This window comes from Salvelinus namaycush, chromosome 1 (genome assembly GCF_016432855.1).
Source record: "Salvelinus namaycush isolate Seneca chromosome 1, SaNama_1.0, whole genome shotgun sequence".
In the NCBI taxonomy this organism is placed as follows: Eukaryota; Metazoa; Chordata; class Actinopteri; order Salmoniformes; family Salmonidae; genus Salvelinus; species Salvelinus namaycush.
Window position 1 is genome coordinate 25187751 of NC_052307.1, and position 18403 is coordinate 25206153.

At 46.7% G+C, this 18403-nt stretch overlaps 1 protein-coding gene across 1 annotated transcript in view; it reads right to left on the reverse strand.

Moving 5' to 3' along the window:
* Positions 1-273: 273 nt before the first annotated feature.
* Positions 274-18403, reverse strand: part of LOC120017819 (bone morphogenetic protein 1-like) — a 58395-nt gene continuing 40265 nt past the window's right edge. Inside the window, exons 8-20 of the mRNA XM_038960816.1 lie at positions 17470-17585; positions 8797-8899; positions 8532-8648; positions 7431-7576; positions 7084-7279; positions 6622-6747; positions 5700-5860; positions 5291-5471; positions 4988-5113; positions 4427-4554; positions 3758-3971; positions 3380-3630; positions 274-2512 (exon numbers count right to left, since the gene is read on the reverse strand). Of these exons, the coding sequence (XP_038816744.1) occupies positions 2378-2512; positions 3380-3630; positions 3758-3971; positions 4427-4554; positions 4988-5113; positions 5291-5471; positions 5700-5860; positions 6622-6747; positions 7084-7279; positions 7431-7576; positions 8532-8648; positions 8797-8899; positions 17470-17585 (2000 nt within the window). The 3' untranslated portion in view covers positions 274-2377. The remainder of the gene's footprint in view (positions 2513-3379; positions 3631-3757; positions 3972-4426; positions 4555-4987; positions 5114-5290; positions 5472-5699; positions 5861-6621; positions 6748-7083; positions 7280-7430; positions 7577-8531; positions 8649-8796; positions 8900-17469; positions 17586-18403) is intronic.

Sequence of the window (18403 nt, forward strand, 5' to 3'; positions counted from 1 at the left end):
AACGCTGGGCCAATTGTGCGTCTCCCTATGGGACTCCCAATCACGGTCAGGTGTGATACAGCCTGGATTCGAACCAGGGGCTGTAGTGACACACTGAATTGCAGTGCCTTAGACCGTTGCACCACTTGCGAGCTCAATATGGAATATGATTAGATGTCTGTGCTTATATATTCTACTAGAGCTGTATGAGACAAGCTGATGTGATCATTTCATAATTTGTAATTACTGTCCATCAACCATGCCAGAGAATATAATATTTAGTTAATTAAATGATTCCAAGAATAATTGCTTTTTAATTTTACTGAACAGAACCATGTATTTCCTGCTGAGCAAGAAAAAATAATACAGAAATACTTTTCATTTTAGCAGATTTAAAATGCACAAAGACAGGCTATGCTATTTGTTACTGTTAGATGTACAGATTTGGTTTCCAGTGAGCACAGCTAGTGTGAGCTCACAGTCTATTTGGTGCCACCCTGAGGATTATTGCTTGATAACATTATCACTCATGCAACATGAATAATAAGGCAGTATTGTACAGAGCAAAACAGTGGCTGAACCATTATGTCAGAGGTCACTGGATATGTTCACAGGTCATCATTATTACAGATATGTTGAAACCAAATATAGCCTGAAACTCAAACTAAACCCAGGCAATCATTTCAGAAGATTACATGTCTAGCCTTTTTGGGGGGCTAAGAGTGTGTGATTGAATAACTGAAAATGCTTGGTCTTCATTGGTTTGTGGAGCTTGGCAGTCTCAGACCAATGTGCTTCAGGCTATTAGAAAATAATCAGTTCTGACTCCTGTGGAAGTATTCTCTCTCTACAGTGCCCAGGACTCTCACCTAACCAGCACATGCTAAACACAGACAGCTGAAAAGAGAAAAGGAACATATGACAGCATACAAACACACATAGCACATCTATTGGTTTTTACAAATCCAACCATGCTAAACATCTGCATTGATTGGTTATAAAGGCAAAGACATTAAGTGACACAGCTGGCATTGTCAGTCAAATGAAAAATAACCTGAAAATAGAGTGGGATAACAGTAATTGACATGTATTCAACATCAGTCTTGCTGCAAAATACCAACACTTTCATACTAGCATGGACTTCTGCAGTGCTCCACCATAAACAGATGATTATATTGTGCAATGTGTTGCTATGACAATGACTACTCAGACTTGCCAGCACCCAGAGCCTTCTATTACAATAAAGGAGGCTCTGGCTTGCACCTGGAGATTGTACTATCTATGGAGAGTTTTAGTCTAGTGGGAGAAAATCCTGCACATTAAAACTGTAGATCAACACTGTAACAGAAACCATATCTTTATTCCCCAATGTTACAGGGTACAAACAGCTCTCCAGCACGCCTGAGAAACTAAATGGAGCAATGAAAAAATAATCAGGGAATAAAAGTGATTTGCATTAAAATGCATAAAAAATAAGTGAACTTGCATTTGACAAAATCTCATTAGTTCATGATTTGGGACAATTCACTGTAAAGTGCTTACTGATTTGAGTTGAGGAAAGCATGTCACTTCCCTTTGAATAATCATACTCATTACAATTACACAGAGGTACAGCAATAGCCCCTCAATGGGCAAGCAATTACCAACCAGGAGACATGGGTCACATTTTATTTATTAGATAACTGCTTCCTTAATTTCCTTGTTAATGGTAATAATGAGAATCCTGTACTGGTTGCCAGGACAATTCCAATTACACTTGCAATCCTCTGACATACAGTATCAAAACCTCAAGTCAAAGGTATTCCTCTAATCCTCTTAAGGACTGGAATCCTTGAACAATAGGGATGGGGATGTGAGGAGAGGAGCTCTAGTATTCCGGAGGAGTGCGGCCGGGAGGTTGGGGTTGGCTAATCCCTCTGGAACTCCCTCCGGTCTCCTCCTCTTCTCCTTCTTCCCCCCTGGCATGGTGGGCTGGCCTGACAAAAGCAGGGATCTGTCCAGCTGATGCCTGCCTTCCTACAGGTCCTGAGAATCCACTGTTGTTCATTTAGCTCTCATTAGGAGGCATTTGTTTTTAAAATAAAATAAAAAATAAAAATACCTGGGGGTAGATAAACTTTCCCCCTGAATCCGCCTAAACCGGATATCCACCCACCCGCCCCAATCATAACCATAAAAAAGGTAAAAACAAGGTCTACTGCAGAATGGCTTTACTCCTCACAGTCTGTCGGGAGCTGGGGCCCCTGGGAACTGAGGTGCGGTTGGTGGTCTTGCGGCTGTTCTGTCGTTTCTGAATGATCTTGGTGGCCGAAGGTTTCCGAGTGTCAGGCTGGCGCCTCCCCTGGGGGCCCCTCCGCTTGCCCCTCTTCCCCACCCGGCCCTTTCCGGCCCCCGCTGGTCACTTGCGCGAGTGCAGTGTGTCCTGGAACTTAGTGCTGGTGTAGCGGACATGGAAGCCTTTCTTGTTGATGGTGTCGTCAGAGCGGAACTTGATTACAATGGAGTCGCCGGCAGAGTAGATCTCCTCGGGAGGCTGGGGGAACAGAGGAAAAAAACACACAGATTGAGTTAACGGCTGTCGGTTTCTGGCACTCTGACTGCACTTCAATTAAAACCAAATGATATCTCATAGATAGAGACTGAAGGGACTGTAGCGTAAGGGAGGGGGAGGGCTGTTGGAGTGAACAACTTATTCTCCAATAAAACCCATAATGAGCTTTCCACCTTACTTTACAGTCTCAGTTTGCAGTTTAGTCCAACATGTCTAAAAAGGACTTGATGGAGGAAGTGGTCATTTTGGTACTGTGAGCATTATGTGCCCTCCAGCTCCTGCTAGAACTGATTTACAGTACCAGGCATCAGTAAAGTAGCTAGAGAGACAGGCTTATTATTAAGTATGTTAAATGAAATCAAGGTTGTTCCATGGCCTATGGAGCTAACGTTTCAACTCCCCAGTGGCCTCATTGTTCCAGCTACCCCCCACCCGCTGTAGCCTCAGCACTGGCTGATTCATTCTCAGTGCTGGAGACCATGATAGCCTATCACAAGCCAGCCAGGGCCCGCTCTTATTGAGCTCAGCTGCTACTAAAGCAATATTGTCCAACCCAGAGGAACACATCAACTTTAACAAAGTGATTAAAGCTGGAGAGCGGAGTGGAAATCTTCACAACCTTGGGGCCATTCTTTAACGCTCAAACACAGACACACAGTATAAAAGGTTATTCGACTGCAGAGGTCATTTTACACTGCCTCTGAAAGTGTTGTTTTAACACAGCTGCAGTTGTTCAATAAAACTAGACCTGAACGAGAGAAAAATTATATTATAACAGTATACTGTTGGTGCTAAAAATTATTTTGGGCAGAAAAAGTCTTTCAATAATGAGGTTATCAGTGAGTTTACCCCAGAGCCACAGTAACGTCCTAGCCTTGGGGACTTGGTGTCAGCACCATCGAAGAGCTCCATGTAGTCGTAGCCACAGTCAGCCTCCTCCTCGATTTCAAAGGTCTGGAAGATGAGCTCCACCCCATAGCCTTTCTCAGCCGCAATCACCCACTGGCAGTCAGATGCACCGGGGTAGTTATTGTCGCCAAATTGAGCATGGGAGTACAGGTCTTTGGTCTTGACCTCAGCCTTGAGACGACCTCCACACTCTGGAGATAAAAAAACACCATAGACATCATTTAGAAGGAACTAACCAATGACAATTTATGAGAAACCACTGCAGTATTTCTATTCACAAAGTGGGCTAGAGTCTAAGTTGTGTTGGCGGTAATATACCTGCTGTGTGGGAGGCCTCGAAGCCTTTCTTCTGAACAGAGTTATCAGAGAAGAAACGGATGAACATCTTGTTGGCACTGGACATGATGGGAGGAGGCTTCTTGGTGCCACAGAAGCGACCCAGACTGGGGGCTTTGCCGTCGCGCCCGTCGTAGATCTCAATGTGGTCGTAGGCACACTCTAGATGGGCCTCCATGTCAATTTCATTGAAGGCCTGAGACAAAGCATGAGGGGAGAGAAATAAGGAAAGAAGGTCGCAGGTATACAGCCTGTTTTACAAAAGCTAGAAGAGCTGAGTATGAAATATAATGGTTCCCTATCAGGGTAATAACCTTAAGAAACCAATTGGAATAAAGAGCATAGACACATGCAATCACTTTTCATTGGCTAAGCCAAGTTAACCATATTCAAAAAGCTGAGATATGTACAGTCTGCCATGGATTAAGACAAACAGTATGATTGTGACAGAAGGGGGAGACATTTGTGGTTAGGGGATTGTTTCAATCAAGCAGAGGTTGTGGTGCTCAGTACAGTACAGTGCAAAGTCTTCAATGGTTTCCACAGTTCACCCAAACCCCCCTTCCCACAAACACATGCATACCCATACCTACACACACACATGTAATCTGTATGTTAAGACTGTAGAGAGAGTTGGAGGGGGACACATACGATTTTGATGCGATGGCCTGCGGTGGTGGAGAGTGCCCAGGTGCATGCCTTCTTGCTGGGGTATTTATCTGGCCAATTGGGGCTTGTGATAGTGCCAGTCACACTGTTCACAACGTGATCACAGCCGGCTGCAAAAATACATCCACAAGATCAACATTGCTCCCCTGTATCATAACTGCTCCACACAGGCCAATGTTCAAACTCCACTCAGGAGCTGCACTGTGGTACTTGGCACAAGGGAGTGTGTACTTGCTCACCTCCAATCATTGCAATAGGAAGGCATCCACTGGAGGCTGTTGAGGGGAGGATAGCTTATAATAATGTCTGGAACGGAGCCAATGGAATGGCATCAAACACATGGAAACCATGTGACTGATGCATTTGATACCATTCCACTTATTCCACTCCAACCATTATCTCCCCAATTAAGGTGCCACCAACCTCCTGTGAAGTCATCCCCCTAAAAATAACCTCCAGAGCTCCAACCCGCATAAAATACATAAACCCAGAATCAATGTGCCAGTGGGTCTCAGTTTCAGTGTGCAGGTGGCCGATCGGTACCTTCTTTGCAGTCGTGTTTGTTCTCGTGCAGCACAAAGCCACTGCGGCACTGACAGCTGTAGCTTCCGAAGGTGTTGACACACTCGTGTTGGCAGCCTCCATTCTCCTTTGAGCACTCGTCTTTGTCTGGGGACATAAAGGGACACTACCTTCGTGAACGTTTCTCCCACACTACCACCCTGCCATTAGCACTCAAACACACTTGTGGGGTCGAATTGATTAACCTTCACTCATACACACAGAAACAGACTCTTGGAGGGAAAGACACACACACACAAAGTGCACAAAGAGCCAAAGGCTCACCTGAGAAGAACTGAGCTTTGAATCCCTTCTTGGAGACTGTGTTGTCTGACTTAAACTCAATGCGCATGTTGTTGTACTGAGAGGTGATGGCCTCAGGTTTCTCTGCTCCACAGAATTTCCCATGTAGCCTTGAGTCTGCTGAGAGCCCACTGCGCACCTCCACATAGTCATATTTACACACCTATACAGAGAAGCATCAGGTCATTACAACATGAAACATTTGGGAATGCAATTACAATTTGTACACAAATACGATGCACAGGAATATATACTATTACAAAGTACAATATAAGGACAACTTTCTGTACTCTATGACAGACAGGAGGACAGATCCATGATGACACCATTAAGGCCCATGTAGATAGAACAAACCCAACCCGTGCCCAGTCATAATAACCCCGGTGCTCACGTCATTGCCCTCCGTCTCAAAGACGTCAAAGAGCAGGGTGATGCGGTACTGTGTGGGCGCCACCAGCTGCCAGATACAGTTCTTGTTGGGGGGGTACTCTCTAGGCCAGCCTGGACTGGTGATGGAGCCGTTCAGTTTGGTGATGAAACCTCCACATGCAGCTACACACACAGACAGACAGACAGATGTCCATATGAGAGAAGACCAGGACAATGGTTAAGATGTGCCTAAACTTCACATGGTTATAAGGATAAAATGGTGTATATAAAAAGGTGTATCAATGACAATTTGTGCAAAACATCTATCTATATTGGTGGGATTTTATCCCCCAAAAAGCTTAAAAGCACAATGTATGTCACCCAAAAAGGTTAAGCTGGGTATTATTTAACCATTGAGGATTATTTTCTAACAGACAACCAGCTATATTTTTACCAAAAGCTTAAACATGCAGAAATGTATGTCACCCAAAAGGGCTAAGTTGGATAATTTTTCAATGTTTGAAGAACATGTCATAGCAGGCCTCCTCCTCTAGAGGCAGACAGTGGTCAGGTTTGGAAAACGAAAAGGTAAAACAAACCCCTGCATCAGCAGCACTTCTGTCTGTTTCTAATTTACAGATGATGGTCGAATTAGTCAGGATGTTTTCAACACTTGCTTTGGGCTCTGATTACCTGTGAAGTTGGAGTTGATTTTTGGTAGGGTGAGGGCAACAAATACAACCCCATTGGGTGGCAAAAAATCCAAATGACGAACTGTTGAGTACACACATCTCTGGAGGTATTTTTTCTAGCTACTGTATGTGGGGCAAATGGTGTATTTGGGGTGCAGTGACTAAAGAACAGCACTGAACTGCATTACTGTGTGACCTGCAGAAGAGGAGGCATTATTGAGCAGGCTCTGGTCAGTATTCTGCTGTACTCACCCTCACAGCTGCGCTTGTCGGCAGCCAGCTCGTAGCCCGGGTCACAGGCACACTTGTAGCTGCCCAGTGTGTTGACACAGCGTTGCTCACAGCGACCATTGTCTGGCTTGGAGCACTCGTCCATCTCTACAACCACCACAACAACAACAGGTTAGCGCCCTTTACATGGCCTCACAACTCACCAGCCTACAAGTGCACCCCTCCAAAACTAAACCAAAGATAAACATTAAAAGGTCACAAATGATGAATGATGAAATTGTCTGTCCTGAATTATATATAATTTAACACAACCAATCATGACAGAATGATCAAATTACTCAAAATGTCACCTTGTAATGACATGATGCTGAGATATTCATTACTATGAAACTTAGGCTGGTAATTTCTACAACAAGGGCATATGCCATCAGCAATGACTCTCTGGGTGTTTATTTATACAGTACAAAACCCTTGAGATCTGACCTTTGAAAAAGTTGGCAGCGAAGCCAGCCTTATTGACAGAGCCATCAGACACAAACTTCATCCAGAGCTGGTTGGAACTGGTCTTAATGTCATCTGGCTTGTCGTAACCACAGAAGCGTCCCACCAGTGGGCTGTTCTCTGAGTTCCCATCCCTCACCTCCAGGTAGTCATAGGCACAGCTGTCATGCCTCTCAATCTAAGGAAGGGATGGGTAAAAGGGACAAGGTTAGAACTTCCAAGTCATTTTCATTCCTCATACACAAAGGTTGCAGAGGATAATGATGTAGTGGTATGTAAAAATGTGATAAAGGGGGTGAAAGGAACAAGTAGAGGCCTGTATCTCTTACCTCAAAGGACTGGAAGGTCAGGCCGACGTGGTAGCCCTGAGACACACTGATCTTCCATATGCACACCTTGTTGGGCCGATAGTCGTCTGGGTAGTTAGGAGACTGGATCTGTCCGTTATCCTTCTTCACCTCCCCTCCACAGATGGCTGAATGGCAGAGAACATGCAGTGACGTCATTGCTATCTATCATCATCACCACCACATTTCTTTCAATGGGTTTTGTTTGATGGATTTCATAATGTGGATTAAATTAAATGGTTCCTATATTCAATACACCATGCTCTACAGCAGGGGGGGGGGGGGGGGGGTAAAGTACAGCCCACGGGCCATAGCTGGCTCGTCAGGCACTTCAATTGACCACTTTTTTCATGGTATACAATTGTTAGTTACAATCTTGTCGCATCGCTGCAACTTCCGTACGGACTCGGGAGAGGAGAAGGTCGAGAGCCATGCGTCCTCCAAAACACGACCCAGCCAAGCCGCACTGCTTCTTGACACAATGCCCGCTTAACCTGGGAGCCAGCCGCACCAATGTGTCGGAGGAAACATCGTACACCTGGCGACCTCAGCGTGCATGCGCCCGGACCGCCACAGGAGTCACTAGAGCGCGATGGGACAAGGAAATCTCAGCCTGCCAAACCCTCTCCTAACCCGGACGACGCTGGGCCAATTGTGCGCCGCCTCATGGGTCTCCCAGTCACGGCCAGCTGTGACACAGCCTGGGATCGAACCCGGGTCTGTAGTGACGCCTCAAGCACTGCGATGCAGTACCTTAGACCCCTGCGCCACTCAGGAGGCCCCCGCAAATTGATGACAAACAATTGGTCCCCCAAAAAATGCGTCCCACCGTTGAATTTCAAAATCCCGATGTGGCCCTCGAGCCAAAAAGTTTGCCCAACCCTGCTTTACAGTCTGGATACAATGTTACAATGAGCCATGCTGATGTGCTGGATACATCAGCATGGAGGCAGCCAGACCTGGGGATTTGACAGAATCACTGAGCTGCTTTCAGGCATGTTGTTCAATCTGTGACCCATGTGGCCAGTCAGTCAGCTGAGCTGTGTTGTTATGGGGTTGCTGGGGATTGGGCTCTGGCCTTACCTTCATACACAGCGGAGAAGCCCTTCCCCACCCAGTTACTGCTGCTGCGGAACTCGATCCACAAACGGCTGTCGGTGGAGATGATTGGTTCAGGCAGCTTATCCCCACAGAAACGACCTGGAACACACACACACACACACCAGACCACCTTATTACACTCAGAACTACCTTTTTGTCCAGACACCCTTGTGTTACATTTAAGTTTATTTTCAGCATCACTTTACCATAGTGTATGTATGGGACTAAGACATTCTTAAATCCTAACCTTTCAGAGGGGCTTTCCTGGAGTATCCATCTCTGATCTCAACATGGTCATACCAACACAGGTGACTCCTGTACAGATCCATGGAGGTGAAGTTCAGAATGATCTTTAAAACCAAGAGAGCATGATGATTACTGACCAAATACAGTCCAAACAGTTTCAACATGAGAAGAAAACAAAAATCCAGTGCTGACTTTAAAATGGAGATTTTCTAAAATGATATCATCCTAAGAAAAACTTAGTTATGAATATAACTACTGTTCCCTGAAGGAGGGAATGAGGTATAACATACTGTGGGCAGTCAACAACCAATCATATTCACCTGAAGAAAATTGAAATCACACCCAACGGGCCAATGAATGCCGAGCCCGCCCTCGGAAGCCCTACCTTCCTGGCAATAATACTCGCATTAATTTCCTCAATTCAGTACTGCTCTTCAGTGATCCCAAACCCCCTGACGGCATGTGGCCAAAATATGTTATACCTCGTTCCCGCCTTCAGTGAACTGTAGTTATATTCGTAACTGTACCTTCCCTTTCAGTCGGTCACTCTGTATAACATTCTATGGGGACATACAATCACGCCCCAAGCCAGCTCAGAGGGTACCAAACTAGCAGGCCCACATCTCCAAAAAGGGGTTACAGAAGTCCCCTTTTTCCCTAATACTTACGGGAGAAGCCTGAACAGAGCCCAATATATGGAACCAGAACCTACTACAAATTGGCCATGCGCACTGACACGCTGCCACTGCAGACGAAGTCCATAGACCCCATGGTTCCAATAATAATACTTACCATGCCATCCTGAAATGTCAGTACTCGTGCAAGAAACCGCAAGTCCAAAACAACAGAACACCTGTCGTGACTTGGTAAAGCGCACAGGCGTGCTGCATAGCATCAACCAGATGAACCATGGCAGCCTGAGGCTCAAACCCACAGCAAACCTGCAGCAACCTTGAAACTGTGTACTCGCTGCTGCCATGGCAGACCAAGGCTCAAACCCATAGGGAACTGTGGTAACACGGATAAATGGGCAACCTGCGCACTGCATAACACCCACTCCCGGACCCAGCCATAAGAACACTATGAGCCACACTGGGACAGTTACATCCATATGATAAAAGCTCAAAAAAGTTTGTGGGGAATGCCCATGAAGCCACCACACCCCTAGTGGAGTGAGCACACACATACCGCTAGGCAACCCTTGTCCGTTACTGTCACATGCCAGGGAGATAGCCTCCACAGTCCAATGAGAAAGATGTTGCTTAAAAAGCACCCTATCCAGAGCTGGATTAGCAAAACAGACAAAAAGATGGTCACAAACATGGATATCCTTGATCCTATCCATCCATATAAGTGAGTAAAGCGTGCACCGGACACAGGCCATGCAACCTCCGTTGTTTACTGGAAACAAACTTAGGTTAAAAAAAGGAACAGCTCTAAAGCCAGGAACCTGTAAGACATAGGCATAACCTAGGAAGTAAAAGCTGCATTAGGACATAACATCACTTTGAAGTCGCTAAGCGCAAACTCCAAACAGGAAGGGTGTACTGATAGCGCGTGGAGATTCCCAACGCGCTTGGCAGGTGGCAAGGCCATGAACAGGGCAGTCTTGTAGGAAATTACCTTCAGGTCCACAGACTCCAATGGTTCAAAGGGAGGCTCAAACAGTGTGTCCAGGACCAACACCAGGTCCCAGGTCGGTGCCATAGGCTTAGACACTGGTCTGAGCCACAGCATGCCTTTCAGGAACCACACCACTAGAGGATGAGACCCCGGGGTAGAGCAGTCAATCCCTACATGACACGCCGAGATGGCAGCCATATAAACCTTCAATATGGACAATGAAAGGCCCTGCTCAAAAAGCTCTTGCAAGAACATCAAAATGTCCACCAAAGAGCTTTGAAAAGGAGAACTCCATCAACATGACATCAACACTCAAACGCGCACCACTTATATATGTATATAACCCTCTCGTAGGGCGCATGCACCGACTGTAGGGTTTTAATCACGTTTGAGGGTAAACCCGTAGCTGCCAAATTCAACTTTTCAAGGGCCAAACCCACATCTGTGGTTGTGGGTGCCAAACTCTCTGTCCCGACGACATGGAACCCTCCACGGGTCCCCGCCCTACAGGCGGATGATCTCCGGGAACCAGGGTTATCTTGGCCAATGGGGAGCCACCAGAATCAACAATAGACCCTGCTTACGGACCCTCTCCATGGTGGCCTGAATCAGGTCCACCGGAGGAAACGCATAGAGCAGGGTCCGAGGTCACTGATATGCCAAAGCATCCATTCCCAACCGAGTGCCCAGATCCCTCATTGAGAAGAACAGACAACAATGCGCGTTTTCTCGAATTGCGTAAAGATCTACGTCAGCCCTGCCGAACCGGTCCCATATCTGGACAACCACCGGGGGGTGCAGTCTCCCCTCCGTAGAGATAGGACCCTCCCCCCCTGGAAAGTAGATCCGCACCTACATTGAGAGACCTGGGAAGATATGTCGTCCTGAGTGACAGGAAATGCGCACTGCTCCATACGAGCAGATAATGGGCCAGGTTTTGCCTGTTGATTCCACCGCTGTCCAGTTGTCGGACCTTACCAACACATGCTGGCCCTCCAACATTGGAAAGAAACGCCTCAGCGCTAGCAAAACAGTCAGTAGCTCTAGGTAATTGATATGGAGCGCCCTTTGCGCTGTTGATCAAATCCCTCTTTCCGAGTACCCCAAACACAGCGCTCCCCATTCCAGTAAGTTATCACCCACTGGGACACTACCTGACCAATGAGAACCCCCTTCCACAGCAGTCGTGGGTCCCTCCAAGGAGTCAACGCCCTTAGGCTCGACTGGGATACCTTGAGCAACCGAAGGCAGTGGTGAGATGCATCCAGATGCGTAGCAATTACCCAGTGCTGAAACAGACACATCAACAGAAGTCCTAGAAGCACCACAGCTATCAGAGGGCATCAAACCCAATAACCAAAAGACACAAGCGAAAACAGTGCCCCAGCTGAAACCATGCCAGAAGAGCATATTGAGAACAGAGTCCAGACGAGACCCAGTAACTGAATGCGCTGAGCCAGAGTCAAACAACTTTTTTTGTGATTCCCTGTGAACCCCAGAGACTGAATATGGGAAACCAGCGTGGCAGTGTGGAGCTCCACCTGTTCGCTCGACTCCGCTACGACCAGCCAATACTCTGATCCCTGTCCCCGCACCAGTGCCAAAGCCACCTCCACCACCATATAAAAGGTGCAGGACAAAAGGGAAAGCCCGAAAGGCAGGACCAGAAACTCGTAAGCCACACCCTTAAAATGAAACCTCAGAAACGTTCTATAGGGAGTATGTATACACATTAAAAAAAGATGAATCCTTCAGGATGTGAACCAATCGCTGGGACTCACCGACTGCAATAGCTGGCAAAGTGTGAGCATTTTAAACTTGCAAACCTTGAGGTTCTTATTTAAAACACGCAAGTCCAGGATGGAATGCAATGTTCCATCGCTCTTGGGAACTAACAAGCACCGGGCTATACCAACCGCTCTGTACTTCTGACACGGAGACCACCCGAATAGCCTGCTTTTGAAGGAGAGAGTAAATCTCCTCTCTCAAGACAGGCGTTAGGACCTTGTGGACTATTGATGTAATGATGCATCGAAAAGGAGGAGGACGCATGGGCGAACTGCAGACCGTACCCTCTCGTCACTGTCCTCATCACCCATGGTGAAACTGCACATGCCCACCACTGGACGGAGCATGCTGCCAGTCTCCCATACATTATCTCCTGAAGGGGCAAAGCACCAGCTTGAGGACTGGGATAATTTGTTTTTTCTGCAATGCTTGTTCTCATATCCAACATTCTTGACAACTGTGTGTGAATGTGGGTAAGGAAATGTGTTTATTATGCCCACACCTGGACGATACCGTACTTTCGATACCCCTGAACACAGAGGAACCATGGGTAAAAGCAATGTGCTTTCGTGGTACCGAAGTTCTGATACCGAGCCCAACTGGGTTTGGGGACTTCGGCAACTAGTAACTTGCCCCCATTGATCGAGCCACTTTGGAGCACTGCTACCACCGTAAATGCTTGGGGAGGAGGGCCCCCGAGAACACTTCCATTCCCCCAGCCTCCAGCTAGTGTCGCGAGGTCTGCTTTTGCACCCATGCCGCGGAAGAATCCACTTTCACCCCACTCTCCTTCGACCCAGCCAAGAGTCCGTGCCAAGACATCCACCGCCGCCCAGAAGCACAAAGACGGTCAAAAACAGACATCGAAGCCGCCCCTGGCCCAGGGAAACCTGCCTCTGGCCTGGACACTTTCCTTCACTCCTCAGGAACTGCCGAGCCTCGTGGGAAAAGGACTCGAAGAGCTGTGTCCTGTTTTTGTTTCTCCTCGAAATATGACTGTAAGGACTCCACAGCCGAGCCAAACAAAATTGTTGGCGAAACTGGCTCATCCAAATACATCACCATCCACCAATATTTTACCCACAGCCAGGATAGTACAGCGGGACAGACGCAGCACAAAATCAGCTATAGCACGGATTTCATCGAGAAACTCTGAAACCGGCTTCCCCGCTTCCATGATCTTATTCAGCTCCTGCAGAAAATGTATATGATACAGTGCATTCGAGAAGTATGCAGACGCCTCCCCTTTTTGTTCTCTTACAGCATTATTATAAAATGGGTAAATAAATAATAATAATCTAAATCTACATATAATACCCAATAATGACAAAGCAAAAACAGGTTAAGACATTTTAGCAAATTTCAATTAAAAAAACAACCTTATTTACATAAGTATTCAGACCCTCTGCTATGAGACTCGAAATTCAGCTCAGGTACATCCTGTTTCCATTTATCATCCTTGAGATGTTTCTACAACTTGATTGTAGTCCACCTGTGGTAAAATTGTATTGATTGGACATGATTTGGAAACGCACACACCTGTCTACATATGGTCTCACAGTTGACAGTGCATGTCAGAGCATAAATTAAGCCATGACGATTAAGGAATTGTCAGTAGAGGTCTGAAACAGGATTGTGTGGAGGCACAGATATGGGGAAGGGTACCAAAAAAGTTCTGCTGCATTGAAGGTCATCAAGAACACAGTGGCCTCCATCATTCTTAAATGGAAGAAGTTTGGAACTACCAAGACTCTTCCCAGAGCTGGCCGCCCGGCCAAACTGAGCAATCGGAGGAGAAGGGCCTTGGTTAGAGAGGTGACCAAGAACCCAATGGTCACTCTGACAGAGCTCCAGAGTTCCTCTGTGGAGATGGGAGAACCTTCCAGAAAGACAACCATCTCTGGAGCAATCCACTAATCAGGCCTTTATGGTAGAGTGGTCAGACGGAAGCCGCCACTCAGTAAAAGGCACCTAAAGGACTCTCAGACCATGAGAAACAAGATTCTCTAGTCTGATGAAACCAAGATTGAACTCTTTACTCTTTGGCCTGAATGCCAAGCATCATGTCTGGAGCAAACCTAACACAAACATTATCGTGAACCATGGTGGTGGCAGCATCATGCTTTGGGGATGTTTTTCAGCGGCAGGGACTAGGAGACTAGTCAGGATCGAGGTAAAGATGAACAGAGCAAAGTTTAGAGATCCTTGATGAAAACCTGATTTAGAGTGCTCATGACCTCAGACTGGGGTGAAGGTTCACCTTCCATCAGGACTACCACCCTAAGCACACAGCCAAGACAGTGCAGGAGTGGATTCAGGACAAGTCTCTGAATGTCCTTGAGTGGCCCAGCAAGAGTCCGGACTTGAACCTGATCGAACATCTCTGGAGAGACTTGCAAATAGCTGTGCAGCGACACTCCCCATCCAACCTGACAGAGCTTGAGTGGATCTGCAGAAATGAATGGGAGAAACTCCCTAAATACAGGTGTGCCAAGCTTGTAGCGTCATACCCAAAAAGACTCAAGGCTCTAATCGCTGCCAAATGTGCTTCAACAAAGTACTGAGTAAAGGGTCTGGATACTTATTTAAACATGATATTTCAGTTATTTATTTTTAATACATTTGCAAAAATGTAATTATGGGGTATTGTGTGTAGATTGATGAAGGAAAAAAACGATTTAATACATTTTAGAAAAAGGCCGTAACGTAACAAAATGGAAAAAGGCAAGTGGTCTGAATACTTCCCGAATGCACTGTAAATCTGCAGCATTGTGACCATATTCAATGACTAGGCCGCCACACCCTTAGCCTGGTACACTTTTTGTCCAGCTAATCCGCTGAGAACTGGCATTGTTTATTTGGAAGCACCGTGCTAGGATTAGCCCCATTGTTAGCCCCAGAGGCTAAGAACACTACATGACCAAAAGTATGTGGACACTTCTCGTCGAACATCTCATTCCAAAATGATGGCCATTAATATGAAGTTGGTCCCCCCTTTGCTGCTATAACAGCCTCCACTCTTCTGGGAAAGCTTTCCACTGGATGCGGGGACTTGCTTCCATTCAGCCACAAGAGCATTAGTGAGGTCGGGCACCGAGGCCTGGCTCGCAGTTGGCGTTCAAATTCATCCCAAAGGTGTTCGATGGGGTTCAGGTCAGGGCTCTGTGCAGGCCAGTCAAGTTCTTCCACACCGATCTCAACAAACCATTTCTGTATGAATTTCACTTTGTGCAAGGGGGCATTGTCATGCTGAAACAGGAAAGGGCCTTCCCCAAACTGTTGCCACAAAGTTGGAAGCACAGAATTGTCTAGAATGTCATTGTATGCTGTAGCGTTAAGATTTCCCTTCACTGGAACTAAGGGGCCTAGCCCAAACCATGAAAAACAACCCCAGATCATTATTCCTCCTCCACCTAACTGTACAGTTGGCACTATGCATTGGGACAGGTAGCGTTCTCCTGGCATCCACCAAACCCAGATTTGTCCATCGGACTGCCAGATGGTGAAGTGTGATTCATCAGTCCAGTGAATGCATTTCCACTGCTCCAGAGTCCAATGGTGGCGAACTTTACACCACTCCAGCCGACACTTGGCATTGCGCATGGTGATCTTAGGCTTCTGTGCAGCTGCTCGGCCATGGAAACCCATTTCATTCAAGCTCCCGACGAACAGTTATTGTGCTGACGTTGCTTCCAGAGGCCATTTGGAACTCGGTAGTGAGTGTTGCAACCGAGGACAGACACTTTTTACGCACTACCACTTTACGGCTGAGCCGTTCTTGCTCCTAGACATTTCCACTTCACAGTAACAGCACTTACAGTTGACTGTGGCAGCTCTAGTAGGGCAGAAATGTGACAAACTGACTTGTTGGAACAGTGGCATCCTATGACGGTGGCCACGTTTAAAGTCACTGAGCTCTTCAGTAAGGCCATTCTACTGCCAATGCTTGTCTATGGAGATTGCATGGCTATGTGCTTGATTGTATATACCAGTCAGCAACGGGTGTGGCTGAAATGGCCGAATCCACTAATTTGAAGGGTTTCCACATACACTATATATACAAAAGTAACTCGCCAGCTTTCCATCCATCAGCACTGTGCAAACAAGCCCAGCTTTCTCCATATCCTCTACATTCATGATCCAGCCTGGCTGAATGAGGGGAATCCCAGGTCGCCTTTAGCTCATCGGTGAAATCTTTAAATAGGGGTAAGCAACGCTTCACTGCTGCAGAGACAGGAGGTAAATACCTTCCCCCAAACTTGGAGCAACTCTGCTGTGGGGGAGAAGATGGCCAATCCACCCACAGGTGATCTACCACCCTATGACACAGCTCCATCAAAAGGCACATATACCACCAATGGTTCACTCTCCCACACAGAATCCAAAGCCGGGGCTTTAGGCTGCCCCGGACTGATGACATCCGATTCACACTCAAACTCTGAAAAGCCAACAAGGGATTGTATATCATCTGGACTCTGAACACTGCCAGAGAAACCAGAATGAGCCTCACTCGGCTGGGTTGACAAATTTGACCACCACTGCTGCTCTTTTCCGGCCTCAGACAACCCCATTCCTGGGGTCGCTTCACCGGAAGACCCTTCGCCAGCAGCCCCAATCTTTCTCACAAAGTCAGCCCAACGCCCAATGGAAGTTGAACCAAGCCGGAGAAAATGTCCCACAAACTTGTCTGAGCCAAAGCGTGTTTCCACCCCAGGCAACAGGACAGAACTCATGGGTATCTTTAATTTTCATTGTGAAACCACATGCCCTAGGGCACGATCGGTGGTTCAAACTCAACTGATTAGACTTTTTGAACTTACTCTTACCACTGGTCATCTTATTCAAGCAAGGAAGCATAAGCTACACAAGCAGAGCAGAAAGTAGTGGGGTTTTAGCAAACGCAAAAACCAATGCCAAGACCCAAAACTCGCAACATCTACAGGGACGAGTACTGTCTCCCCACGGAGCCGAATCTCGTAGTCTTCGTTTGCTTGAAAAGTTAGTAAATTGCGTGACACGTTCCCCGGTATTCCACGAACCCCAGTATTATAGCCAGGAAGGCGGGGCTTCCAATGGCGGGCTTGGCATCTATCTATTGGCCCGTTGGGCATGATTTCAGTTTTCAGTGAATACGATTGGTCGTTGACTCCCCATGGTATGTTATACAGAGTGACCGACAAAGGGAACAGAGTTATCACTAAGTCACAATAAACAAAGCACTTCTCCAAGTTTTTATCTCAGTCAGTTTTCCATGGCCTCCCACCTTTTCCCCTGGCGTGACCGATATTCTCCAGATGCAGTGCATGTAGGCTGAGTATCCATTGGGGAAGCCAGGAGAGGAGAAGTTCCCACTGCTTTCCTGCAGACTGTCTCCACATCCTATCAACAAAGAAAGAGAGAGACACATTAACATGAGGACCACGTCAACCAGTGGAGAATCTAGCAATTAGTTTCTGTCTGATAAGGGCTAAAATACTGATTTGAGAAACAGAAATGAAGTAGCCAAGTCCCACTAAAGGCAGACTGTAGAAGACAGCAGTTTGATGCTACAACTATAATCGTGAATCTTAAGAGGGCAACTCTTTCATTTTCAAAATATCATCTGCTGATGATGATGATTATCAACCTCTTCCAGTTGATGAGAAGCAATAGAAGACCGTATGTGCATTGTCTCAAAATAAATCTGGCCTACTGTAAATAACCAAATCCTCTAGGAGACCTAATACATTATGAACATGGTGGTAGTTCAATCCTCCCCCTGGCCAACTGGCTAAACCCACTGTGCTACAGGGGATAATTTCAACCATCATGCATGCACAGTGCTCTAGGGGAACTTCTTACTGAGTTTTTCTTACTCAGCGGGAGTAAGAAAAACATCTCCCACAACTGGTTACGTTCATTGGCTCCCTCCCTCCAGGCCATAAAGCGTCAAATAACGCTTGGCAGAGGTCTGCTAATGCTAAACCATTAACAATCACTCTGAGGGGATGACAAATGCTCCCAGGAATGCTGTGTGAATAAGGATCCACTGCGCTGCGCTCGTACAATCTGTTTTCCATGAAAACTGAGAGAGAGACTCCTTCCTAGCTGCATCCCCTGTGCGCCACATCATCCACTATCCCCTGTTCCACTGAGAGAGAGTTTATCACTGTGAAGAACACATAACACACCCACTCAAACAGCCCCACCTCTCTAAA